The sequence below is a fragment of the Scophthalmus maximus genome, chromosome 9 (genome assembly GCF_022379125.1).
Source record: "Scophthalmus maximus strain ysfricsl-2021 chromosome 9, ASM2237912v1, whole genome shotgun sequence".
Taxonomy (NCBI): Eukaryota; Metazoa; Chordata; class Actinopteri; order Pleuronectiformes; family Scophthalmidae; genus Scophthalmus; species Scophthalmus maximus.
The window spans coordinates 1,540,227-1,567,980 of record NC_061523.1 but is presented as its reverse complement, the minus strand read 5'-3'; the positions used below and the strand labels follow the sequence as shown (position 1 = coordinate 1,567,980).

Here is a 27,754-nt window from a genome sequence, read left to right as displayed (position 1 = left end):
GAGTCTGTGAAATGACAGACTTGGAGGTGTAGATTGCAGCGTCATTTGCCTATATTTAAATATGAAAGTCACAGCATATTTGTAATTAATATAAAAAAGATCTACTGCAATCTTCTTCTTCACATCGTTTGCCATTACCTTGAATTGTGCATGTATTCATATTTTTATCCAAAGATTATTGGTACATTTTAGAAGGGCAGAAGTTGTATAGAAGTTTGGTCCGAAACAAGGCTGGTACAGAGATAAGTAATTAATAACTAAATAAATAATTGACATATGCAGAAAGTTAATTAAATAATAAGTTTTCGCTTGCTATACTGTTGCAGTGGAGTGTTGATACAGCTGGTACCGATGAATCCCTGCATGGTTGCAGATGAAGGTGGGCGCGCATTGAAGATCTCTCAGTGACAGTCAGACCCACCACCACTCCTGGTTGCAAAAAAAACGATTTCAAATGCTACTTCGGTGAGTTTTTGAGCATCTCAAGACCCTCAAAATATTGAGTAGATGGAATGTCGAAGAATGTTAATAATAATATTAAAAGCTGCAAGGAGCTTTGAAAGCCCTCTCACCCTTGTGCACATCGGGGATGCTGGCGGGACGCCAGTTGATGCAGCTGTGCACTTCTTAACCATCAATCCCAAACAAATAAATATTATTTCCTGCATGGAGGCGGACACAATGCAGTACACACTTTTATTGATTCTAGTATCCACTATCTGGTGAACACGTACCAAACATTCACTATGTTGCTGCATATCAAGTTTCGAACAAAAAGTGAAAATCTCAAATAAATCATTGAATGAGGCACTATGACTGGGACTGTAAATTGGCATGTAAATGTCTATAGACTGGGACATGTGAGATTTGGAGCAGACTTACAAAAATGTAATCATAAACCTGAGCGAAGACAATGAGGTCCTACTCCCCCTAATAAACAAATAAAAAATTGTAAACCATCAGTGCTTGTAACTGAAAGAAAACTTTGGTGAAGTGAGAGGAAGAAGGTAAGGGGCAGGCACTGGGGGCTGCGCAGTGAGAGATTAGTGAGCCGGGCAGGAATGACAATAAGAGAGAGAGAGAGAGAGAGAGAGAGAGAGAGAGCGTGTGTGTGTGTGTGAGGAGGTCTGTTCCAGATGGACTTGAGTTTTACTCCTAGTTTTGTAACTTTGCCTTCACAAATCATACAGACTGAGTGGGTGGAGGCTGGAATCCATTACATTGAATAGAGATCTGTGTGTTTGTTTGTAGGAGTTTAAAAATATGCCCAAAGGGTCTACATCGAATCCAATACATGGAAGAGTTACAGTAAATGGACACAAATCTTCCCAAGATGAGACTCGGTCAGATCCCAATGGGAAACTGCCGAATGAGGACAACAGGAAGGTGGGACTGGGAAAGAAGGTTACCTTGCTTCGAGGCATATCCATCATAATCGGAACCATCATTGGGGCTGGGATCTTCATCTCTCCAAAGGGAATCCTGAAGTACTCTGGCAGTATAGGAATGTCCCTGGTTGTGTGGATTGGCTGTGGTGTGCTGTCACTCTTTGGTGAGTTTGATCATAACTGTGCAAGAGATGGAGAAGTTTCCCTTTTACTTTGAAGCTACGGGGACCATGATAGATGCTGGTTGCAATGCATTAACTGTCTGTACACAGATTTAATAACTCCTAATAAAATGCCACTGAAAACTACAGTTTTTCTTGATAGTCATATGCAGTATATGTTTCTAAAATGCTCTTTTATCAAAGACTATGATCAAGCTTATGCTGCATAACATTTTTAATTTTGAATAAACAACAAATATAATCATAACATAATCTATAGTTACATAGTTAATTTTGTTTTTTATCCCACTTGAATGCTTTTTTAAGACGTCAATCCAAAATTAAGCTCAGTATGTATGTGCTGTACATATTTATTCATTTATTCATCTAAATTCTTTATATTTAATATCCTTATTCTATATATTGTTTGTATATTTTTTTACAGCTGCTGTAACACCAGAATTTCCCAGCTTGGGATAAATAAAGCACCTATCTATCTTTCTAAAAATAATTCCCGGGTTCCAGCCCTTTGTCCAGATCTGTGCCAAGATTTAACAAGTTCATTCTTGGCCCAAGTCCCATCCCTCCCTGAGTTTCTGGGAAATCTGTTCTGTGGTTTTTGCTAATCCTGATAAAAAACAACCAACCAACCAACAAACGGACATGGGTGAAAACATAACATAATCAGGTGATGACAAATTATTTTTGGAAACTATAGATAAAAAGAATACAAATCTTGATCCGCTTAATAAAAACCCATCCCAAACCTTACATGCAAAATGTAACTAGCTGTAAGAGAAATGCATGCCAGTACTGTGAAGCCTCTCTAGCACGTGAAAGTTGATCAGCAAGCGTGAATTATTATTATTATTATCATTATTATTATTAATCAGAAGGTTCCAAGACTAGACAGGCTGAGTATCTGATTTTGCAGCACAATATTTGCTGACCACAAAATAATTAAGCCATATGTTTAGGTGCTGGCAGCACTTTAGGTTATAGAAAGATTGTGGACTGCAGTTTTCATTTGATTTGGCTCAATTCTTGAATGAGAATTATTTAAGTCATAACAATATGTTCTAATCTCTGAACCTTTAGTTTTTTTTCACAGCTAATCGAAATTTCTCATTAATTCAAGCAAATTTGACTTGTTTGTGCAAGAGACAATAAAATAATAATACAATAGTCTAGAATTTGCACAATAACCACTTGCACACTTGCTTGCTGATCAAAACTGATTAGTTGATTCTCCGTGAAATTCTCATACTCACAACTTCAAGACATTCCATCATCATTTCAGTTTTCACATGCCGAATGATCATTTAAATAATCATAATCTGTCAGAAAAAGTTACATGTAAACACATTGTTACAAACTAATTTACTCAATACATACAAATATGCACATCCTTTTTATGTGTACTGTAGAATTTAGTGTTTCTACTTTCAGGAAATCTGAATCTTAGGTTTCAGGTACAATCCGAAAAGCTCATTGGGATCCACAATAGCAGTCAACTACACAAAACTGACATTCTTGTATTGTAGAGGAATCAGACAGTGTCAGCAAAAAGTAGGACAAAACATATCTGCATTTGAAAAATGTTTCCATAGTTGACTGCCATGGTGAAAAAAATAAATCAAAAAACATTTTGACCCGTAGGGTTCACACGATGGCCATGGAAGTATGAATGAAATGTTTTGTGTAAGATACTACCTTTTGTACCCATGCAATATAATAGTGATGTTTCATGAAACAGTTGTGACAATTGAACTTACAGTTTAGAGAATGTTTGTCAACTTTTGTTTGTACATTTTTTTAAATCTGTAAATCTTGGTAAATTTCTTAAATTGAAAAATATTTTGGCAACATTTAAAATCATGGAATTCTTTTGACAATTGATATAAGAATGAACTTATTGAGTAACATTCAATTTATGATGATCACTATTGATTAATGTTTAATTGTTCTGTTATCTGTTTGGTGAAAAGAAAGGAAATCTCAAAAAAGGGATGGCCATCTGTATTTATGTTATTTATTTGAAAGGGACAGGCAATATAATAGTTTTCTTCTTACAGCTCTTTTTTCATTCATGGAATGTGTATAAGTATCAGGGTTTTTTGTAAAAAATATTTGGGGATTACACTCAATAGAACAATAAATTACTGTTAAATGAAATGAAATGTTAATAAGGTTTCAGCAAATGAGCCAAAGTGATTGAGAAAAATTGTAAAAGGGAAATCATCCACAGTGACTCGAGACACAATGTGATTATTAACATTTAACCAAAAGCACCTCAAGCATCAGCCAAATGCGCTTTTGTGGCTTAACCACAGACGGGGGTCAGGAAGTGAAAACAACAATGGAGACCTGAACTCCTCCACATCAACTAGTGCAGTTCATGAATGTAGCTTAAAAAAACCCTGTAATTAAAACTCATCCACCTAAATCTTCTGTCTTTAGTTGTGGGCTGAGACACTGAAAGACTCCCCCAGTGATATATGTTGGTGATCATGGGGACAAAATATTTCTTCAGATGAGGCTGAGACAGTTTAATAGCCCTGGGTCTATTCTGTGCCTACCTTCTTGTTCCAGAGCCAGAGCTAATCTGTTACCTCTGTCACTGCAGGAGCCCTGTCCTATGCTGAGCTGGGGACCTGCATTAAGAAGTCTGGTGGACATTACACATATATAATGGAAATCTTTGGACCTCAGATGGCTTTCATAAGGCTGTGGGTGGATCTTATTGCCATAAGGTAATGTCTGCTTCCTTAACTCAAGTTTATATTTACCTAACCTTTATCTTAAAGCTGCACTAATCAATATTTTTTACAGAGACAAAGGTCAAATCCCTGTGTAATGTGAGAAGTGTTTCTTATATTGATCAAACCATTAAAGATTATCACCAAGCCTGAAGTTCCCCTAAAATGTGTTACATGTTAGCAATTTCAACTTTGTAAAGAGATATTATGTCGATGTTGTGTCTACTGCTTGTTGCGGTGCCCAAGTGGCCAAAACATGAATTAATGCTACTTTAAACTAACTTTAGACTTTAAGCTCTTTACCCTGAACATTGTTAACTTTAATTAAAGGACCTTTGAAGGAGACCTACAGCACATTCCAAAATGAAGGAAGTAATCACATTAGTTGTGACACAACCACTTTTTGCTCTGTTTGATAAGCAAATAGATTCAGAGCAAATATATTGATTGAGTATCAAACCGTTTTGACCTATAGAATGGTGGCACTGAAAGAGTTTGTATCTTTCTAATTCATAAAGAACAGAATCTGTAGCCTGAATTCACAGCAATTATGTTAAATTCTAATGGAAAGCCAAAGATATTGGAAAGAAGTGTCCATTAGAAATGGTCAAACAAATCCTACAGCCTTCATTTCTTCTCTAATGTCGACCCTTTTTTTTTCATTAGGTTCTAAAAATGTATAGCTACACCAAAACAATGCCTCCTAATATCTCCAAACCATGAGTGTATTTAGCGATTTATTTGCAAGCCAGTGGTTTTTAATTGTTACCCTTTTAACAATATTATGATGCAGGAATTTTCATAGATTTTGACCAGTTCTTGAGCCATTATTCTCTTCACTGAAATCAATAGTGAAATCCATAATGTCCATAATGTAGCTACGCCGTCCATGGAGAAGCAAGCTACAAGAGCCACCTTTCAAGCCTACAAGAGTTTGGTACTCAAGAGTTTAGTCCGACCTAAGCAATTTATACATAAGTAAATGAATAGTGGAAGTTTTAAGTTTGCTACCTTAACATGATCTGTATTTCAGGGGGTTAGTTTGTGCTGGGTGACAGAGACCGCCACAGCAGGAAAATAAAGGCACTGTCTTGCTGTGACCTTGTGGTGTGCCGAGTTCAGTTCAGACCTGTGTGGGGAGAAAAAAAAGCTCCATGTGCAGTTGTGTGTGTACACAGCCAAGGCGTAGCAGTATAAACAGTCTGGTGGCTGCCCTGATCTGCCCGGTCTTATGTTGGCCCCAGGCCAGCAGGACTGAATGGAAACCATGGGAAATGAACAGAGACAGAGGTAGAGAATGAAAACAAGAACCAAAGAGAGATTTCCCTGGCTGCAGCGGCTCAGGGACCGCTGTGGGAAATGAGGAGGGAAATACTGATGAGCTATAAGATGAGCCAGTGGGACCAGTCAACCTTATTTGATTCTTATTGAAGTCCACCACATCAGGATGTGATTATGGGAAAAGGTTGGATGGAATCTGCCCACAACGCAACACCCGCACACTCACACACTCAGGCACACTCACGCACACACACGCGCACACACACACGCTCACACACACACACACACACACACAATCTTAATCAAACAACCTAAAGTTGTAGCGACCGGCCAAAGTGTCCTCACTCTGTAAGGTCTATACTATACTCAAAATGGTCAAAGATTTAAGTGCAAGTTTTCTCTTTATATATATATATATATATATATATATACACATAAATATATATATATATATATATATATATATATATATATATATATATATATATATATATATATATAAAAGATATATAAATTAAATGAACTTTTAATGCCTTGTCCCCAATAATATTACTGCAAATATGGTTTTCAACAATGTTTTAAAGATGATAAACCACAAAAGACTGCAGCATTAACGGTAAAATGTACTTCATTTTGGCTGGGATTATATGAATATTATATTATTATTTTGCATTAACTGTTAATAACTTCAATAGTGTCAGGAGGACGGACACACTGACCTGACCCTTGCTTGAAAAAACAAAGCCCTTGACAGTGAAATCTTTAAACTACTAGAGATGTAATCCACCGAGGGTTTGACTTTTGTTTGCCCCCTCTAGAGATTAGAGATGACTTCTCCACTTACTTCTCCATGCCATTTATTTCCGAGGGAAGACAAACATTGCACTGAGCAGCCTGTGAACTAACCAAAGCTTGTTTCATTACATCCTATTGCAGAGACAATATTATGCTCCAATATGCCTAAGTCTGCAGTACATTCTATAATAGCCCAAGTTTAATCAACAGCTGTTCAATTTGATAGTTAGTTTGCTGATTGTTCTGTGTCACGTTTAATACAAGCGTCCATCTTACTTACCAGACAAGCTGTGCTCATGCCCTCCTGTTTTGTATAGTTCACAGAATCTAAAGGTGCCAAGTACTAGCCAGGTTCTGGCAGGGGCCGGAATGGGGGTTCCTGGGAGAATTTTCTGTTTTTGTTTTCTGCCCTCTCCATAGTGATGACTACCTTTGGTGTTATACATTGTAAAACCCACTGGGTGTTTCCTTGTAGTTTGCCTTTGTTCAGTGATCCCAAGCAATAGATCTTTGTGGACGTGCATTTTGCAGTGTAAAAAAATTATACCACAGTTAAGACGTGTTGGTAAATTGGTTATATGGAATGTGAAGGGAATTAACAACATAGTAAATATTTAAATTGTTATTGATTTCCCGCTCATGGAGATTCATTCTCCACAACAGTTGGTTGGTCTAGCTGTGCCATCCGACCTCTGCAGGTCATCCAGAATGCATGGTGTTCAACCTACCAAAATTCTCCCACACTAGACCGCTCCTACGTACCCTGCACAGGCTTCTGGTGGTGGCTCAAATGCGATTCAAGGCACTGGTACTCGACTACCGTGCTGCGAATGGCTCAGGCCCTTCCTACATCCAGAACATGGTCAAACTTTACACCCCAGCCCGTCCACTCCGCTCTGCTAGTGCCAAATGGCTTGCTACTCCCTCACTGCGAGGGGTGGGCAGCCACTGCTCATCTAAATACTGTCCTTAATATACATTTATAGTTCTTAGTTTTAGTATGCTAGTACAGATATGTTTGTGTAGCTACCATTTTGGTCATTTGTGTGTGTGTGTGTGTGTGCGTCCTGCAGGCCTGCAGCTATGGCAGTCATCTCTCTGGCTTTTGGTCAGTATATCCTGCAGCCTCTGTTCATGCCCTGTGATACGCCCCCTTTGGCTGTCAAGCTGGCCACAGCAATCGGCATTAGTAAGTACATGACTGCTGTTAAATTCAAACATCAGTGTGAAAATATGTCAGGATGGTTTGTTTTGTTTGACCTGTTGTATTAAATGGCTCTAACTGTCTTTAACTGTCTATTAAATAAAAACACGGACCACCACATGAACACCAATTACAGAAACTGTGCAACTAATAAGAGGACAAATGGCAAAATTGATTTTATCCTGATTATATACTAGGCTCAACCGCTACTATTGCACTAACATAATGTATATATAAAAATATCACTGGATAAATATAGTAGTTGTGTAAATTTGATATACATATTTACCTCCAGAGATGGAAATAGAACCAGTTTAAAAACTGCACAGAAATGAACCTGAAATTTAACGATATTAAATCAAATGGCCTACTTCTAATTTTAGAAACATAATATGGCCAACATAAAATGCGGGACTTCACAACACGAATCTCTCTCTGTCACTGTAGCTTCTGTCATGTACCTGAACAGTATAAGTGTGACCTGGACAGCCAGAATTCAAATCTTCCTCACCTTCAGCAAGCTGCTCGTCATCGCCATCATCATAGTGCCTGGGCTGTACCAGCTCTTTAAAGGTAAGACATCGACATCCTCCTCGTCACTTCCTCTAATGGTCACTCTCAGTACTGCACTGGAGCTCAGGGATTAAAGTTCTCCGTCGCCACGACGGAAATCCGTCAACTATAATTTCCAATCCATTATAAGACTTCTAAGGTCAGAAGTAATACTGCAGAGCGTCAAACAGGAAAAACGTCCTGCAAGGTCAGCACCGCTCTGGAGAAGCGAATACCGTAGTGACACTAATAAGATAGAGCTGGTGCAGAAAACTGCGTGTTTATTCATTACAACCAACAGATATAAATTTCTAATAGAGGAAGTACCAGCGTATTTACGGCACTTTACCGATCGTTCCATTGTGGGTTATATGTAGCATTTTATGCTGCTAGGCTAGCGAGTGTTTTGAAGTTCGTCTGTAGAACGGCTATTTGTTTGCTCCTGTGCGGCACAGTGCTCCCTCACCTTGTACATGCGCTGTGTTGTTATTGCAAAAGTAACATGCAGTCATTGGGCCACAGCGAGTAAAGACCTGCTGTGGACTGAAGACCTGCAGGACTCAGTGCTCAGAGCTCTGAAGCAGCTGCTCACCTGTTTATTGAAAGTTCAGTGAAGCTCCACTCACTACGCTGATCCCTGAACCGGAGAATCAGCTGTTGCCGTCATGAACGCGCTGTTGTTGTGAAAAAGCCGTTGTCGTGATTGACAACGTTTCTTACGTAGTACAGTAGTGGCGAGTAGCCTCTCTGCTGCCCTTATTTATTAAGTATACGTCCATCCAGACTCTGGATTACTCAGGGGCACACTTAAAAGGTAGATTGGGAAAAAAAAAATCTGTCAGAAGATTTTTTTTTTTTGCTTTAATCCCTGGGAGCTCCAACAAACCTCAGGATTCCAAAGGGAATGTAGTGTTTCTCTGTGGGTCAGGGGTCGATTCCAGACGCCACAAGGTGCAGCAGCAACAATTTACACAGCTACCTTTGACTCTTTGATATGTTTTTAGACAGCCACCCACTAATAACCGAATTGTGAGGGGCTCACTTTAAATATGGTCACAGTTTAGGACTGCACAGAAAGACTTTGCCCTCTCTCGCAGTCGTGGCTACTGCAACGTTCCCATCCTCACTCATTGATTCAGCATTCAAGCTTATTTTAAGGTTGGTTTGTTCATGTCTTTTGAACAGTAAGTGAATGAACACAATATCCCCTGCTCACATTATTTCAGGTATTTTCAGGCGCCAGCCTTTGTTAAGAAACATTTCTCTTCTTCCCTCTTACTCCCACCAAACAGTTTGATGGATGAGTGATTGGATGGGCATCCAAATCAAAGGGGAGTTGTGAGTAGATTGTATTGCGCTATTCAAATGATTCCCTCATCTCCCCATCACTTAATCATATTAGGACGGATTGTGGGCAGGAATTTGACTATGAGATCCCAGAGGACTCCGGGTTATTGACTGTTGCACAGTCAGATGCTCTATCATTTTCATCACTATTGGCTCATTGCTTATTTTACTAAATTCAATCAGCTAACCCTCTACACACAAACGCTGGGTTGGGGTTTGATGGCACATTAACAACTTAAAAAAGTTGAAACACTCAACCCACGGTTTCTATAGGGACTGGCAGCCATTTTTGTACTTGTCTACTTTAGAATTTAGAGAAGTCATAAGTAATTATACATGTTGTATGTTATTGTATTTCCCAGGGTTTAATTACCAACAAGAGAAATCTGCCCCCAGGGGCCTCAGGTACCCTGAAATCCAGATATTAATTGTGTTTGAGTTGATAAATGTAAATTTGTCTGGGAGTGCGCACCATCAAAGCACAATATTAACTCAAGTTATAAAATGGCCTTGACATGCACTCTGCATGATTATCTGTTTTGTTGAAATGTGTTAATGGCCACAAACGGGGCTGGTGCAAGCAGCAGCACTCTGGTCCTGGTATATCTGTGTTCCCCTCTGCATGTCTTTACACACACTGTAGTCATTACACGCAATACACAACAATGCAGTGCAATATTGTTGTTCCATTGTATCCAAAGACTCTTATTCTGTCTGTAGGCAGCTTTTGTTCTTAAATGTGATCTCCTATATGAGGCAGAACATTGATCACAAATTAATGTGATTTAAACTTCCAGAAATATGTGTATTGAAGGGAATGGTATTTTTCTGGAAACTTATAAGAAAGGATACTTCTCCATTAATCAGTTTTATTTTATTTTTTTCGATTGCTAATAGACAATGGTCACAACTGATGCCACATGTGCAAAACCTCTAACCACAGTCTGCATCAACAGTCACCTGAGCTGAACAGTTTACATCACCTGCGGATGTCCTGTTTGTTTTACAAATTCGCATTACAGATGCAACTGAAGTTCTTTGCAGATTGGGTTGCACCCTCAACCCTGCCTCTCTCAATGAGAGACCATGATTCACAACATGGTCTATAAGTGCAGCCCTTATTTCATCAGAAATTACAGCTCTTTGTCTTTTTCTAGGTATTCCTCTTCGCATCCGCACTCTCCCTGCCACTCTTCTCCTTCCACCAACCTGTCTTCCTTGGTCCATTGCTTGAAAAGTCTTTCTAAAGGTTTACATATATATATACAGTAACAGTCAAACCTTTTGGGGGGTACCATGTTCAAGCAATGAAAAACGAACTAGAGTTTGGCCCACATGAACTGCTGCTGTGCAGACTGTGGTTAGATTTTTGCACAGGTGGCTCCAGTTGTGCCCACTGTCGCAATCGAAAAAAACTCCTGGATAGAAATTCTATTTCCTGTGTTACTATATAGTTCTTTCTTAATGTGTCCCACGCCATTGTGTGTTGCACCTGTGTTCAATTATCCCCGTGGATACTACAATCCTAAATCTTACAATTATGGTACCTCTCTCTCTCCCTCTCTCTCTCTCTCTCTGTGTGTGTGTGTGTGTGTGTGCGCGCGCGTGCCCAGGGGAGACCAGAAACTTTGAGAATGCCTTTGAGGTCAACAATATGAAGCTGTCTGGTATGCCACTGGCATTCTACTCTGGGATGTATGCATACGCTGGTTGGTAGGTATGGTCTTCACACATACACATAAAAAATCCCTCATACTGCACATACATGTGCAAAGTGTCAGTCATCAAACATTTGTAATAACTGGTGTCAGTTTATTAAAAATCATGTTGTCACTCTATAAACATTGGCGGTCATACAGCGGCTCTTTCCTTTTCCAGGTTCTATCTGAACTTTGTGACAGAGGAAATAGAGTCACCTGAGAGGTGAGTTGAATCCCTGTTTACAAGATATGTATTGATCATGTGTTTGCTGAACTTAAAACTTAAAGGAAAATGTATCTATTCAATAATTGGATCAGTCCAAATGGAAATATCCTTAAAGTGGCTTTAATTAATATTTTAGAATGAGTAACCAGTTTGTTTTCCATTGAATGTAAAGATAAATATGCCAAGAAGTGCTTTAAGAATAGGAAACTATGAATATGATATCTCAGCGGTTATTTGTTGTTAAGCAACCAAGGTAACAACAGTTGATAAAATAATTAATAATAAGTTGTATTAACCGTTTGCATGTGGTTAATACAACTTCAACCCTGCCTACATGTTGTTTTGATAAATTCAGTGTAATGTACATTTATTAACCACAAAATCCTTCAGTACAACAAAGATCATGTCTTAGCTAGTCTTTAATTTCTTTATGTATCTCCCCTCTAACTAAATGGTGATGGAAACTGGACTGCACTTCATAATCACTTTTCGTCTTCATGACCACTCTGCATTAAAGATAACATTCAGTCATTCATTCACACAGCACTTGCTATAGGTAGCACTTTGTCTATCAATCACACATCAGGGGCAGATTGGGGCTCAGTGCCTTGCTCAAAGAAAGGTCCTCATGCATACTAGAGAAGCTGGGAATAGAACTATTGACTTTCTGATTAGTGAACTTCCTCCAACTCCTAAGCCACAGCAACATTGAAGTCCTTTTTTCATCAACTATTTCCACTCCCTTTCATTTGATCATTGGACCTTTGGATTCAACTCTAATGAAAGTCAGCACTTCCTACTCTGATATTTCACATGCAAAGGTTTGCAGCAGCTCAAACGGTGTAAGTCCTCCTGCTTAATGAAGGCTTTTCTTGTAATGAGCTGAGTCTGAGTTGAGTTCAATAACTTAACAGCAATCCAGACACAGCAAATAGAAGTGAGAGGGAATAGGGAAAACAGCATTTGTTGTAAAAAAAAGAAAAAAAAAAGGTGACAGCAGTAGAAGGCAGACATCGGTATGACATGACTCTTGTAGTGTTGATTAAATTAGGGCATTGGAAGTAAATTATTACGTCTAAAAATAGTAGGCAAGGTAAGTTTATTTGTATAGCACATTTCAACACCAAGGCAATTCAAAGTGCTTTTCATAAAACATTAAAAGCATTGGGAAGAAACACAAAATTACATTAAAATACAATAATTAAAAGGAGAAAATAAAAACAGAAGTAGAAAAAGACAGGTGATAAAAGTTACAGTGCAGTACAAGAAATGCATAGATAGTTTATTTAATGAAAGGCACCGGCAAACAGAAACGTCTTCAGTCTTGATTTAAAAGAGCTGAGAGTTGCAGCAGACCTGCAGTTTTCTGGGAGTTTTTTTTTACTAGATATGTGGAGCATAGAAACTGAATGCTGCCTCTCCATGTTTAGTTCTGAGTCTGGGGACAGAGAGCAGACCTGTCCCAGACAACTTCAGAGGTCTGGATGGTTCATAGCAAAGGAGAAGATCAGAGATGTATTTTGACCCTAAACCATTCAGTGCTTTGTAAACCAACAGTAGTATTTTGAATTCAATTCTGAAGCCAGTGTAAAGATCTGAGAACTGGAGTAATATGATCTACTCTTTTGGTTTTAGTGAGGACTCGAGCAGCAACTTCTGAATTAACTGCAGATGTCTGAGTTTTTAGGGAGACCTGTTACAGGTCGACTCGACTACTGTTACAGTAGTCGAGTCTCCTGAAGATGAATGCATGGACAGGTTTTTCCAAATCCTGCTGAGACACAAGTCCTTCAATCCTTGATATATTCTTAAGGTGATAGTAGGCTGACTTCTTAATCCTTTTATTTATGTGGCTGTTAAGTTCAGGTCCAAGTCCATGACTACACCCAGATTTCTGGCTTGGTTTGTGGTGTTTAACATTACCGTTTGAAGCTGGGTGCTAACTATACTTGTTTATTTGAAGAAAATGCTGATGCATCCAGTCGTTGATTTCCTCAATGCATTTCCTCAGTGCTTATTTTAGACTATAGTCCCCAGGTGATATTGTTATATAAATTTGTGTGACGTCTGTGTAATTATGGTAACATATTTTGCTGTCCTGAGCTGACCTGAGCCAATGGGAGCATGTCGATGTAGGTGTAGTGCAGAACAGGCAATTCACTGCCTTTACTTTTTTGTCTTTGCCATTTCTATTTGAATAGCAGCTTTAGGAATTCATATCCGACTGACTCAGTGCATTAACAGTAGCTATACAGAAAGTACAGATGGTCTGAGGTGAAATAAAGGTGAATGATAGAGTGCTACTTCTGTTACTATCCCTGCCTTCCTCAGGACTTTGCCGTTAGCCATCTGTATCTCCATGTTTATTGTGACCGCCTGCTATGTGCTGACCAACGTGGCGTACTACACAGTGATGTCAGCAGAGGAGATCCTGGCCTCAGACGCTGTTGCTGTGGTAAGTAAAATAACATTTTTTTCCTTTGGCTTTCAAAGTCAGGTATTTCAGCCACAGGTCGTCAGAGGACGCAAGGGAGGCAGTGCCTCCTCAGAAATTTCAGGGGGGGAAGACAATATAACATCATTTGGTTTGAAATTCTGTGTATATTTATTGAAATATAGTGCAATTTTGTTCAGGTTATTACCGGGTGTCGTCTCGGCTGGTGTAACTGTGATCAAACCACTAAAGGAGGTTGAAATGGCTTTGCCTCCTATTGGTGTGAAAAAACCCCAATCAGAATTTAGTTCATTGCTGTTGTCAGGTAGAATTCTGTATCTCTAACACAGTAAAAAAAAAAGTCGAAGGGAGGCCAGGCAGTAATAAGAGAAACACCAAAAATAGAGAGTCAGGATGATATGCTGGAATATCTACTTTTAAATTTGGAGATTAACATTCATGATAGGTTGAAGCCATTTTGCATTAAAATCACTCTGCTGGAAGTAAACAGCGGTGGAACAGGCGGTGTATCAGCTCAAAGTGACGAGTAGCCTTTGTGCTTGCTAACGGAAGTAGATTTATAGATCAAAACACTATTTGTCATGACAAAGCATCGAAGGTAAGACATCATTTCTGTATGTCGCTGTTGGATACAAACTTTTTTTTTGCTCTTCCTTGGCTGCTGGTTCGATGACAGTTGGCAACACCGTTGGAATGTGTGGGCTCAAAGCTTTCCTATAATATATTACTTGTGTTGTCAGCATGCACAACCGTAATATTTGGACATTATGGACATGTACAGTTATTATGTTTATGCGATATGCTGATTTAGTTCACCTGGGTCACAATCAGACCGAATTTAGACCCTGTTCAACCCATTAAGCATTTTACACTCACTTTACATTGTCTAGATTTGTAACAGGCCAGATGATGTTTGTGTTTAGTTGAGTCTGTAAGTGAGACTTGTGCAAGTGTTGCTTTGTACAAGCGAGACCTTTGCCTTAGGTCGGATGAAGATTAAGTCTTCATTCATTTCGATTGTAGTGGGATGCGCAAAAACTAGATTATATGTGTGTGCATGTTTGCAGGCATTTTGCATAGTCTGCCTCTTCAGTGAAATCACCCACCAGCCGCTACTATTGCATTTCATAGAAAGACAAAGGAACAACCTCAACTACAATGCAGAGATCACAACACAAAATACTGCTTATCATTCCATATTGACTGAAAAGCAGCGACCTGTACATACCTGTAGTTTCACTTTAACTTTCTTTACTTTTTGTTTCATGAACTTTTAAAAAAAAATACACAGTAATAACAGTAATCGTGAAAGTTGCAAAAGTTGTCTACTCAATTAAGCAAGGCCGGTCGAGACATGTCACAGAGAATGTTGGCAGTTAAAGGGAAATGTGGAAGACCAACATTTTGAGGAAATAATCGTAAGAGTCTTGAGAGACCTCATCACAGAAGTCTACATGTAAAGTCTGCAAAACAACATCTGGAAGTGGTTTTAGTCCTGTATAAAAACAACACATTGCCAACTGTTGGGGGCCGAAATGTGCTGCTTTAGGGGGTGTGGCAGCCAGTGATACAGGAAACACTGCACAGATAGAGCGAAGAATACATTCCACTAATTATCAGCAAATTCTATATGTGAATGTCATGAGATACGTGAAGAACGTGAATGTAAAAAGAGTCTTCTACAATGGGACAGGAAGCCAAAGCACCATGAACTACTTTAACAAGCCTTTAGAAAATATTACAGATAAGTGATCGGCAGGAAGAATGGGTGAAAATGCCAAATTCATAAGTAGAAAGATTCTTAACTGCTACAGAAAATGTAAAATGTTGATCAGCCAAAGGTGGGGTTGCTAAATATTGACTTGATGTGGTGGCAAAAGTCCTAAACTTACATCATCCTGAGAACTTCAACCTAGGATTATTTTTCTAATGATTTCCCCCCTCTGGAGCAATCTCCAGTGAGCCCAACAGCGTCATCTGTTGTAGTATTTGTATAGCTGCACTAAGGAAGCGATAATACTCGGTATGCATCATAAATGAAAACAAAATAAGCAAAGTTGTTGTTGTGTCATAATTAAAAACATGTTCAAAAAATTCTAATAACCTCATAGGAAATTATGATTAATTTTACACACATTTTAAATTTTTTATTTGGGCATTTTAAATCTAATGGAAAGTCTGACAGAGGCTATGGAAATAACACAAAGAGACAAAGACCTGTCTCTGTCCAAAAGTGTTGTACAAGGAAAGTGTACAGTATATACTATTGAGTGTATGCGAGAGCTTAAGCATCCAATTTACTTGATCTCATAAAAAGAATACAAAATATGTCTATATATATATATATATTTTTTTTTTCTTGTTATATTGAATGGGTATGCGTGTTCATGCCTGGTAGTGTGCAGCATTTGGTCGAGTTGGAGGCGCGAGAACTTGTTAGGCTAAAAATCTTGATATTGTAACTACGTGCAGCTAAACATTGTACTTATAACACACAAGCTTTAAACCTGCTCTTTTGAATGAAATGCCTGGGTTTTATTTTGGACTGACTACGAGAACCATGAGGCAAAGATAATGTGTGAGGTGCATGCTGGTTTTCTAAAAACAAAAAAGATATTAATGTTGAATTAACATCTGTCTCCAGTAAACTGATCACAAGTGTACAGAGAGAGAGATCAGAGCCAGGAGGGGCTGAGTGAAGCAATGCACTGCGCACAGCATTAGCATGAAATTAGATTTTAATCACTTACAATGATGGCAATTAAATATAATAACAATATGTGGCGGCCAGTGTTAATATTGTGGCTGTGGCCACAAATAAGTCAGTGTATGAGAAACACTGAGAAGTGTAAAAATACTTTTGGTTCATTATGAGGATGTCAGCTGAGTAGGCGGTCCTTCACTGTGGCCCAGGACACATTTGTGTTTACACTGTTGCAAGAATGTGTCCACATGCGTCCCGGACCACCTCCTAATGTGGTCTGAGTGAACAGATCTCAAATGTGTCCTCAATGCCTGAACTTTGAGCTGTCCACTTGTGATCAGGTCACCTATAATCAATAACGTAGACTGAAGCTTTGACTAAATACAATGAGCCTCATGCGAAAAAACATTTTGGATACCTATCCTAACTTTCTCTTACATTTGTCCATAAGGTGGGCTCGTAAGAACATGCCTCATACATGCACGAAAATAGTAAATTAGCATAATTAACGACCCAATAATACCATATAAGGCTACACTTCCTTCCTCATGTCAGGAAGTGTTCATTCATGATTATGACATCAACAAGTAAAAAGGAGCAGAGCTGTTAATGCTGAGTCACCTGATCACACTGTCACTGAAATAAAGATGAAATGCCTCGATATGAAAAATGGCACTGATATTGAATGTTTTCTTCTGGTGCTGGATCACTGCACCTATGTTCATTGCAATGTTATACAACATGCAAAATGCTCTACCCAGGCACTTATGACGATATAATGCTTCTTGTATGAACACTGCTGTCTCGTCTGCTGGTTGACTAGCAATGTCATGAGCAAATGTGAGTGAATTTTAGGTAAATTATCTGAAAATAGTTTGCATAGTGACATGTCAAGCCAGCGACTGCGTGCGCCAGACAACACGCATGACAACTGCCAAAGATGTCTGCCCTGGCCATTGTGCAACAACGTTTGGAAGGTACATGAATACATGTAGTAATATATTATAATTTGAGTTGCAGAGTTAAATGTCATTTTAAAAAAGTCAACATAAATAGATGGAATTTATATATTTAATCAATTAATTAATATATAAATTAATAATTGCTTCAAAGTGATTAAAAAAAGATCTAGTGGTGAAAAACTTGGTTTGATTAACAGCAGACTAATTTACGTGACTCCTTCGACAGTTCTGGACCACTCGTGAATTGTGTTCGTACTTGGAAGAAAACTCAAAATAAGAGAAAATTGGGGAATACGACAAGTTCTCCTATACGCACGATATCTGTTCATATGAAAGATTCTTGCATGAGGCCCTCGCTTTGTACTGCTGTTAGTATGTTTTCTGCATATTCGCCGAGTGCTCAATTAAATCCAGACAATCGTTGAATTGGTTCAGGAAACTCATCTGTGGTTATGTCAGTTGTTGGACTGAAATTATGGGGACATTGTATGTACTCAAACGCAGCACAGATGAAACTCTGTTTGTGTGTGTGTGTGTGTGTGTGTGTGTGTGTGTGTGTGTATGTGAACAATAATGTAAGAACACCAGTTATAATAATAAGCATTATAATTAGGGATGGCCGAGTCCAATATTCCATATCAGGTCAATATTGGCCAAAATGACTGGGTCAGATATCGGAAGAAATAAGAAGTAAAATCTGATCCGATACATTAGAGTAAACATACCAAATAAATGGCTATTTACATATTTACTAAGCCTCGAATGACATTCCGGCATCATATTTTCATGTAAATTTATTATTATTCAATTAACAGTTTACAGTTCAATTTGTTTTTTGCTTGTTCGAACGGTGCTGACCATATAAATTCTGCCAAAGGTTTTGAAAAAAATAAAACAGCAGCATTCCATAACTCTGTTGCTGGCTATGTCTTCCTTTAGGGGAGTTGATTATTTGTTTCATAGTTGAGATGGCTAGGTTAAGTAAAGTGCATCCTGAACAATGCATTATTAATATTTTATTTTACGAGTGGGGAAAAGATTGCATCAGATTAGTATCGGATCGGTTTTAAAATAATTTTTATTGCTACCACCCGTGTTATCATCATTATTATTCAGCCTGTTATTTATGATCATAAAAATTAAGTTAATTCAGTGTAAGTATTAGCACTTTTTGATCATTTTCAGCACAACAATCCCAGTAAAATACTGATAACCGTTATAATCGTTAGATGAAATGTTCATGCTGTTTCCCTTCTCAGGCTGATGTCTCACCTCTCTGCTGTTAGTGATGTGTTCTCCTAATGTGAGCGCCACAGTTTCCTTCCTGCACTTAAAATGTCATTATAAGCAAAGTGTCTCACAGCTCGGCTTCCAGCAGCTGTTAATGTGATTGTTCCAGCCGTGTTAGTGCTAATCACATCTCAGACATCCACTAATAACAGCCAACTTTGCTTATTAGACTGAGGACTGCTATCGGTTGTATTGTAAGCCTATAGCAGGGGAAGACTCATTCACTAAGAGATATCTGATCTTTGCTAATGCACTTAGTTTTATTGCCCTGTGCCAGATGAGTGATAGAAGTGCCTTAAGAAAGGTGTTAAGAGCATTTATCTGTTCTTCGAGGGCTGTACTGGGATAAAGGAATTCCACTGTTCTTCACTTCCCATAGACAAAACTTCTCAGACGTGATTACATTCTTTAACTCACGTTACGCACTTGTCTCGAGGAGGCTGGGTTGTGTATTAAAAATCGAAGCGGAGGACTGAGGAAAAATTACTGTTGTTTTCTTTGTGCTGCTGGTCTAAGAATATCAGTCACAATTAAAGTAGCTGCCAGTTCTAAGGAACAATCCTTTACTTCCCATCTAGTGGTCATACTGTACTCTTAAAGGACAGATTATTATTTTCATCAAAAGTTTGATAAAAAGAATATTTACATTTTTATTACCATCGCTGTGAAGGTTATGTTTTCATGTCTGTCAAACCCGTTGTCTGCTGGTTTGGTGTTTGGTTTGTTTGTCAACAGGATTACACAAAAACCTACAAAATGGATTTTCTCAAAACTTGGTGGAAGGATGGGACATGGGCCGAGACAGAACCCATTGAATTTTGTATTGATCCACACAGGGGAAAAATTAGAGGACTGACACTAAGTGTGTGCAATATGGTGCATCTTGTTTGCATTTCAGCCTTAGGTCTACTGAGTACCATTCTAGTATTTCTTCATGAATTTGTAGAAAACATGACTGCTAGAATGTGCAAATTATGCTTTCTATTAATGTAATAGAACAAATCAGTATTTCATACTGTATTTTATCAAGGGATCTGATCTAGCAGTACAATATCAAATGTATTGAACCTTTGTATAGATATCGTTAATAATTCTTTTGTGTTTCCAAAAGAGTTTTCTTTTTTTCATGTGTACTTTAACACAGGAAAATTGTTTTCAAAACTAGGAAACACAAAATACAGACCTCAAATAGTGATAATGGTGCTGTAACTTAAGTAACAAATCTTTAATGGACTGTTATAGGTAGGATTAGCATTCATTCATGACAAATGTTTAATCAGTTATATTTGCCCAGTGGGACTTTAGTTAAATATATTACTGTCCCTGTGGCAGATGAGATACAAGACAACTACATTTAGAGAAGGGTTATTTTTGGATGTCCAGTAAAATTGGTATTTTCACAACCTGAGCAAAGTCTTCGGAATCTGAGCAAAATTAGTAAAACCTATCCTTCTTAGATGGTTCTGTGGATCCAAGGAAGCAGTGCACACACTGTTTGATCTATGTCGGTGGGTGGTTAGACTGAATGATGCCTGTGTAATGATCCAGATCCTTTCCATACTGTACGTTCAACTTAATAAGTTCATATGCAGGTCATTGTAAAAGGTAAATTAGAAATTATAAAAATGTTAACAATAACTACAAAAGCGACTGCCTTCCTTAATTTCATGGTAGAGACCTCTTTTAGTGTATAAATCCCCAATCGTAACCGCACACATTTTGATCTTTATGGTTTTTTTTCGGCCTATTGGGTTTATGACAAACGTCTCCCGGGCTGTTTCTTTAATGTGTTCAAACCCTCACTGCTGTGTTGTGTATTTAACATTTTTAAACAGGATTCATTGCATCATTCTGGAGTAGTTGCCTAGAAATTATCTTGAGTGACAAAATCATTTTAGTGTCCATTTGGATTTGCATTTACAAACAAACATTTTTTTTGTCAGTCTGTACTTGTCCAAACAAGCAGAAAACAACTGAGACTAATCAGCAATGAAAGGCTTCATGAATAATGAGCAGCTTTGGCTCCCACCTCACCATGACCCATTTATGGCATTTTTTGCCAGCAGCCCTGTTAACTGCCCTAATTCTATTCAACTAAATACAGTGTTAAAAAATAAGCCGAACCACAAGTCAGTAAACCGATAGCTCTGAAGAGTCTGATGAATTCACAAGCAGTGGGCTCCACCTTCAATTTATTAAAGGAATATGAAATAAATTTGGGAAATACCAACTGCTGAAATACATAGAATAGACATCAATATCATGGCTGTGTGCTGGAGCCAGGATGTGGTTAGCCCAGCTGCATATTAGTGTTGCTTTTTGTTAATGAAAACTATGATGAAATAAGTTAGTCATGTGTTAGTCATCAACCGTTTTTATAATATGAGACAATGATGAAACAGCACCAGCGTTGATGTAGAATAGCTAAACCAAGAACTAATTAGAGACTGAAATGATATTAGGGAGTAATAATATATCCAATACCCATATATATACATGTCAGGTTGGCTATGATCCCTAAGATGTCATTATCAAACCCTTCTGATAAGGAAATTTAATTTAGGCTTGACATTTTACAGTTTAACCATAAACTTCATAAATCAACTATAAATAAAAAGACCCAAAAACAAAAATACAACCAGATATATAGAACTTGAATTAAGAAAATACGCTTTTTTTACGTAAACATGTTAGATAAATAGACATTTTTTCAGCATCGTTTACTCTGTAAAATAAGTTTTATTGGCACATATCGGCAAACATAAACAGCAATATCAATAAGTCTTTGAATAGCCAAATATCTGCCGATTTTATCGTCCATCCAATATATGTGTTGGGCTTTAGAGCTAACCTCCACCTGGTTCACTATAACACTACTATCCCAACGTCTTCCACCAGCGGGCCCGGGAACCTCGACATGGCCTGTTAGGGTTTTCCCCTTCAGCCACGCCAGGCTCTAAATTCGAATACTGCCGTAGGGTCTCAGTTCCCTCCTCTGAGAAAAAATTGCCTATAAAAGGCTGCAACCATAGCTCCATAACCCTTGCCTTCTCACACGTGAATAGGTTCGGAATATCCATAATGACACCTTTGATGACCAAAACATGTGCCTTTTATCTTAGCAAAAAGAACACACTGGACATAAAGACTGTAGGTAGGAGAAACAGCTAGCCTGTTCAAAGTTCACAATTACACCTTCTAACACTTCACAGGCTCACCAACATTCTATGTATATTTTGTGGATTGTGGTTTTGGTGGCACTTTCATGATGAACATATTTCTTCACAAATATACCAGTGACTAGCGACTTTTAACATGTCGAAAGAAACCAAATAAATGTTTCATCAGTTTTTAATTCAAATGTTCTGGGATACATGCTTCTTTAATTACTGGGGGCCTATAGATGAGAATCTTTTTACTGATTAGCTAGCTATCTTGAGACCAAAAAGAAAGATCTAGTGAATAACGCTGAATAACATTACTGGACTTATACAGATACACTGTTAACATATGCTGGTCACTTACTGCATCCACGAAGCATCAAATAAACCTGCTCACTTTGTTTATTCTCTCCCTCTGTTTGTACCTGTCACAGGTGTTTGCAGAGAAGTTGCTGGGGAAATTCTCAATAGCTGTTCCAGTGTTTGTTGCCTTGTCCTGCTATGGCTCAATGAATGGCTGCATCTTTGCCTTGTCAAGGTACAGTTTGTTTCTCTCTGCTGGCTATCAATTCACATCTGTGTACATTTACAGTCAACAACCCCCCCTTCTTTAACACCAACTGTAACAAGCAACCCTCCTAGTCTTTCAGCTTAGCCACTTGTTCCATCCGCCTAAAAAGAAGTTCAACTACTTCACTTTTCACTTTTCCAGTACAGCTCCCCTATTGGCAACAATAGTGTTACCTTTTCAACTAATTCTTGTTGGCCTGGACAAATGGCGTCACAGTGAAGCTGCTCAGTTTTTAAGTGGACTGTCAGACTATGATTGGCCGTGTGGTAAATCCATTGTTCTCCAACAGAGGAGAGCCACAGTAAGCCTTGGCAATCTAAGTTTGAAAGTTATGATTGCTAATTGAAAAGCACAACAAGGTGTTTGCCATTTTGAGCAGTCACTGTTTGAGTATCATACTAAATGGCAAAATGAACAAAAGCAGAGAAAATGTGTTATTTGTGCAGAGCTGTTGTGAGATAAGGTTCATATTCGAATGTTAGTGTGTGAACAGAGAAAACCTGTGATATCAAGTATACAACCTTAATGTGCTGGAAGAGTTGAGTCTTATTGACTTCTGTCAATAAAACTCAACACTTCCAGCACATTATGCTTGTGATCTAAAAACAACAAACTGAAAGAAAACCTAAGCTTCCAACTCAAATATGATGAAATATGTATCTAACAGATCTGTTTCAGAAAGCCCTGCGGTAGATGCAAAAAGGCTGACAATTGAGAATTTTAAGATAGTACAGTGATTCAAGAAAGTTGGACAATTATATTTTACACTATGTGAGTTGTCAAACATTTCCATCTGACATATGTAAACATGAGAATTAGAAAACATAGACTAGACATCTATGATATTAAAAACAGTTCTCAGCTATGATCATGCTCTTTGTATTGCATGACATTACTGAATATCCAACGTTATTCTCTGTTAAAAGGGCAAATAATCCCAAAATTTCAACATAAAATGGATGTGATCAGTTAAATATTAACTAAATTGTCATTGTCATTCCTTGTGCAAATGTATGTTTGTGTGTTCACCAGAATGTTCTACGTGGCATCACGTGAAGGTCAGCTCCCGGAGGTTTTGTCAATGATCCATGTCCGCAGACACACTCCACTCACTGCGGTTCTCATACTGGTTAGTTTACTGCAACAACAGCAACAATGTCAACAATCAATAACTGTTTATTAGACAACACTGACAAAACCAAATTTTCCTAACACCCGTAATCATGTGCAGTACCCAATGACCATGCTCCAGCTGTTTGTGGGAGACATCTACAGTCTGCTGAACTTCATGAGCTTCCTGCGCTGGCTGTTCATTGGTGTGGTGGTGCTGGGTTTAATCTACCTCCGATATACGAAACCCGACCTCCCCCGCCCCTTTAAGGTCAGTTTCTTTTCAACTATACACAGCTGTATCAATACTAAATAATACATGGATCTCTGCCGCAATATTAACCATAAAAGGGCTGACTCACCTCCTACATAGTTCACCTTGTTCTTATACCTGTTTGATTTTGCTCAGAAAATTGATTTTATAGAAAATAACGTGAATTGATTACTCCACAAAAGCAGGTTCACTATGGCCCTAAATAATCTACATTACCATCACAAACCGAAAATATTTTTACACTTCTCATAACAACATGATAGATAGCATTTTTTTCTTCGGAGCAGGTTGAACCAACTTCGTAGGGCGGAAAAAACAGAGTTTAACCTGAAGTGACCTGGATAAATGCAAGTCCTTCTGAAGCAGGATTTCGTGAAGTACCCCACTGTATTTTGCTGCATTCTTCCTTCCCACAGTCCTGACCAGTCTCTATGTCACTACTGCTAAGAAATTAAAGGGCCCTGAATACTTTTTGAAGTGACTGTACATAAAGTGTATGAATGGTAACATACATCTCTCCTGACTTGTCCATAGGTCCCTCTCTTCATTCCAGTGGTATTCTGCCTTGCATGTTTCTTCATGGTCTTTCTGTCTCTGTACTCGGACCCAGTAAACACAGGGATTGGATTTGCCATTTCCCTCACTGGCATCCCAGCTTACTACATCTTCATCTACTTCAATCAGAGACCAAAGTGGCTTCAGAGGGCTATAGGTAACTCTTAACTCACAACTCACACACACGCATTAGATCTGTAGAATCACAGCATTACTTGTCAACTTCAACATTGAAGTAATTATTTACCCCTTATAAATGAATGAAAATTAAAAACATTTGATGGGTCTCACATGTTCCATCTTATGTTCACGCTACTTTTAACTGTTTAATACAGTTGGGTGGGGTTGAGAAATTTAAAAGTGCTCTTGCAACATATGATTGATATTTTTCAGTATTTTCCCAAAACTTAAAGACTACAAAATGGTGGTGCAGTGGTTAGCACTGTCACCTCACAGCAAGAATATATGGGTTCACAACTGGCAGCAAACCAGGGCTTATCTGTGTTGGGCTTGTATGGTCCCCCAATGCCTGCATGTGTTTTTACCAGTTTCTCTGGCTTTCTACCAGATTCCAAAGACATGCAGGATAATTGGAGATTCTAAATTTTCTATAGGCGTGAATGTGAGCGTGGTTGTTTGTCTGTATATGTCAGCCCGTGATTGTCAGGCGACCTGTCCAAGGAGTACCGGGCCTCTCGCCCAATGTCAGCTGGGATCGTCCTCAGTCCCCCCATGACCCTTAAAGGATAAGCCTATAAATAAGTATAGATAATGGATGGATGATAACTTCATCAAAAACGATTAGATTAAAGCTAAATGTAAATACAAGGATAGATGACAACCCAAAATTAAGGATTTTTGAGATACCAAGTTCTGGAGTACTCTCATTCTTTGACTTATCCCCATACAAGAACCCCTTTATGGCAAAGTTTTTTTATTTTTTTTTATTTTGCAGTTTTCAACTGAAACAGTTTCTGAAACTTAGACTGGAATTTCCCCAAAAAGTTCTATTTAGAATATCTGGGTGGAATATTTCTCATTTACGGAACTATGGACTTTATCGAAATCACCAATTACAACAATGAGCATCAAGACAAGCGTGTGTGTTTGTGTCCATGTGTACATTCATGTATACATACTGTATAATACAAAATTGTATGTTCTTTTCTCTGTCCTCAGATTCATTCAACAGAACCTTACAGCTCATCCTGGAGGTCGCCCCTGCAGAGCAATAACAGCAACCAACACCGTATTGTCTATTTGAGTTAAATAGTTTAACTCTGTAACAGCAAAATTGGTGTCCACTCCAACAGACATTTTAGGATTCAAAGTGAATTATTTCACTGCTGAATGTGATTCTATATAATGCATTTTATCACAAAATCAAGACTTACATGGAAATAAGTAATAAAATAAATCTACTGTACATGTCACTGTTTTTTTAACATTGTGATAATTCTTATAACAGTAAAAGACCTTTTGATTACCATGTCCTTCTCAATAATCCATACTGTTTCACAGCAAGTCCAAGCTAATGGGGTTTTGTTACATAGTATCTTACTGACTCTTTGTAGGAAGGTTTGACTCATGTTATTAGTTTCCTTGAAGCGCAAGTACCCACAGACTCAGATGTGTTTTATGTACCTTTGTTCACTTTTAGTGGGTAAAATGCCAAACACTGTGAAATAAAGTTCATGTCGTGAAATTGAAATACCACCTCTTGTGATCAATAACTGAGCCAAATGTGCAACAACGGGCTTAGCTATGGAAGGTATTTGTTTCAGTAACAGTAAAAGTGCTGTGAACTCTTTTATCTTTTAACTTCCCGTCTGCAGGTGGGAGTGTGTCACATTGTATATGTGTGTAGATAACACATAGTGCTTGTTATCATCTTTACCCGCTTTTTATGGGCGGTTGTGGCTCAAAAGGTAGAGATGGTCATCCACTAAGCAGAAAGCTAGCCATTGCTACACATCCTCCTGCAACAGCTACAAAGCCCTTCCCCCTAGTAATGAAGTGAGAAGCCCCTAACCAGTTCACTGCTGGTCACAAATCAAATGGTGTCCAAGCTTGCCTCCAAAAACCCAAGACTCATATAGCAAGGAGTCAACACAACAGCCACCCTCCCAGATGAATTTAACCCTTTTTATGCCAGGTTTCCTATCACTGCCCTCCAACCACCTCCCCAACGCATGCCATCACAGAGGTTGATGTTCACCCCAACATCATCCCTGGATTCGTCCTGAAAGCTTGCACCCACTAGTTGATGGGAGGTTTCAACAGGATTTCCCACCTGTTGCTCCCCCTCCGGACTGTCCCCACCTGCTTCAGATCCAGCATCATTGTCAGCATCCCAAACAACAGAAAGACTGGTTACATCTCATCCGCCCAATGCTTCGCCCCACCCTCAGCCATCTGCAATTCACATCCTGCCCGAACCAAGGCACAGAGGACGGCAGTGGCTCCGTCTTATGGTGCGTTCACACCGGTCGCTGGAACATTTGTGCTTATTCACTCGCGCAAAATTATTTACCCTTTATTCCTTCAACTTTCTCCGACAAACCTCGCCTGAACAAACACACAGACACAAAATCCACTGGTTTCAGAAAGAAGTCAGTTTCTATAGAAGTTTAAGTCTATAGTTTATGGTCTCAATCGCTAATTTCAAGTAGTAAATTATGGTCTCATTTATAATAAAATAGACAACAAATGGTATGCACTGTGGCATGGATACTGTGTGATTGATAGTTTGTGTTGTCCAATGGCTGCAGGTTGCAGGTATAGGTGGACATGCAGTGTCTTTGAGCTCTCAGTCGGGCCCTCCCCCAGCTCCTTCAAATATGGTTACATGTGGTTTAAAGAGGACCATAAAGAGGACCAAAATGCCAAATTCAAGGTTTCAAAACCGAAGTTCACAATACAATGGGCGATCTCACAGTGGGTTGCCACTTGGGAAATACAGGACTCCTCGGACTCGCAGACAAAGAAATAACTTTTTTTCCCTCAGGCCAAAAGACTCTTGAATAAATAGTGCATCCACCGTGTGCAATTTACAAACACACTACACACACACACACACACACACACACAAAAGTGTTTCTGTTTATCTATTGTGATGAAAAGTAAAACAATTTCTGCCATGCGCTGTACAGTTCTGTCTGCGAGTATTAAAAACCACAATGCTAAAATGCTTTTAAACACATAAATCCTTTCTTAAAATTGGACTTCCAGGATCATATTTCTTCTTTTTTACTGGGGG

General features: G+C 38.6%; 1 protein-coding gene across 1 annotated transcript; it reads left to right on the top strand.

Moving 5' to 3' along the window:
• The first annotated feature begins 1,104 nt into the window (after positions 1-1,104).
• On the top strand, positions 1,105-26,206 carry slc7a11 (solute carrier family 7 member 11). The gene is made up of 12 exons (XM_035649564.1): positions 1,105-1,552; positions 4,176-4,302; positions 7,458-7,573; positions 8,036-8,161; positions 11,101-11,200; positions 11,366-11,410; positions 13,745-13,868; positions 22,420-22,523; positions 23,589-23,685; positions 23,788-23,937; positions 24,475-24,652; positions 25,675-26,206. Exons 1-12 carry the CDS (start codon positions 1,264-1,266, stop codon positions 25,728-25,730), a joined length of 1,512 nt encoding a protein of 503 aa, XP_035505457.1. The 5' UTR covers positions 1,105-1,263; the 3' UTR covers positions 25,731-26,206.
• The last annotated feature ends 1,548 nt before the right edge of the window (positions 26,207-27,754 follow it).

Bases quoted from the DNA above. Each gene is read 5' to 3' on its own strand.
- slc7a11 (XM_035649564.1), top strand. From the start codon at position 1,264: ATGCCCAAAGGGTCTACATCGAATCCAATACATGGAAGAGTTACAGTA. The intron at 11,411-13,744 runs GTGAGTTGAATC...TGCCTTCCTCAG, and splicing joins GAAATAGAGTCACCTGAGAG to GACTTTGCCGTTAGCCATCT. The intron at 23,938-24,474 runs GTCAGTTTCTTT...ACTTGTCCATAG, and splicing joins ACCTCCCCCGCCCCTTTAAG to GTCCCTCTCTTCATTCCAGT.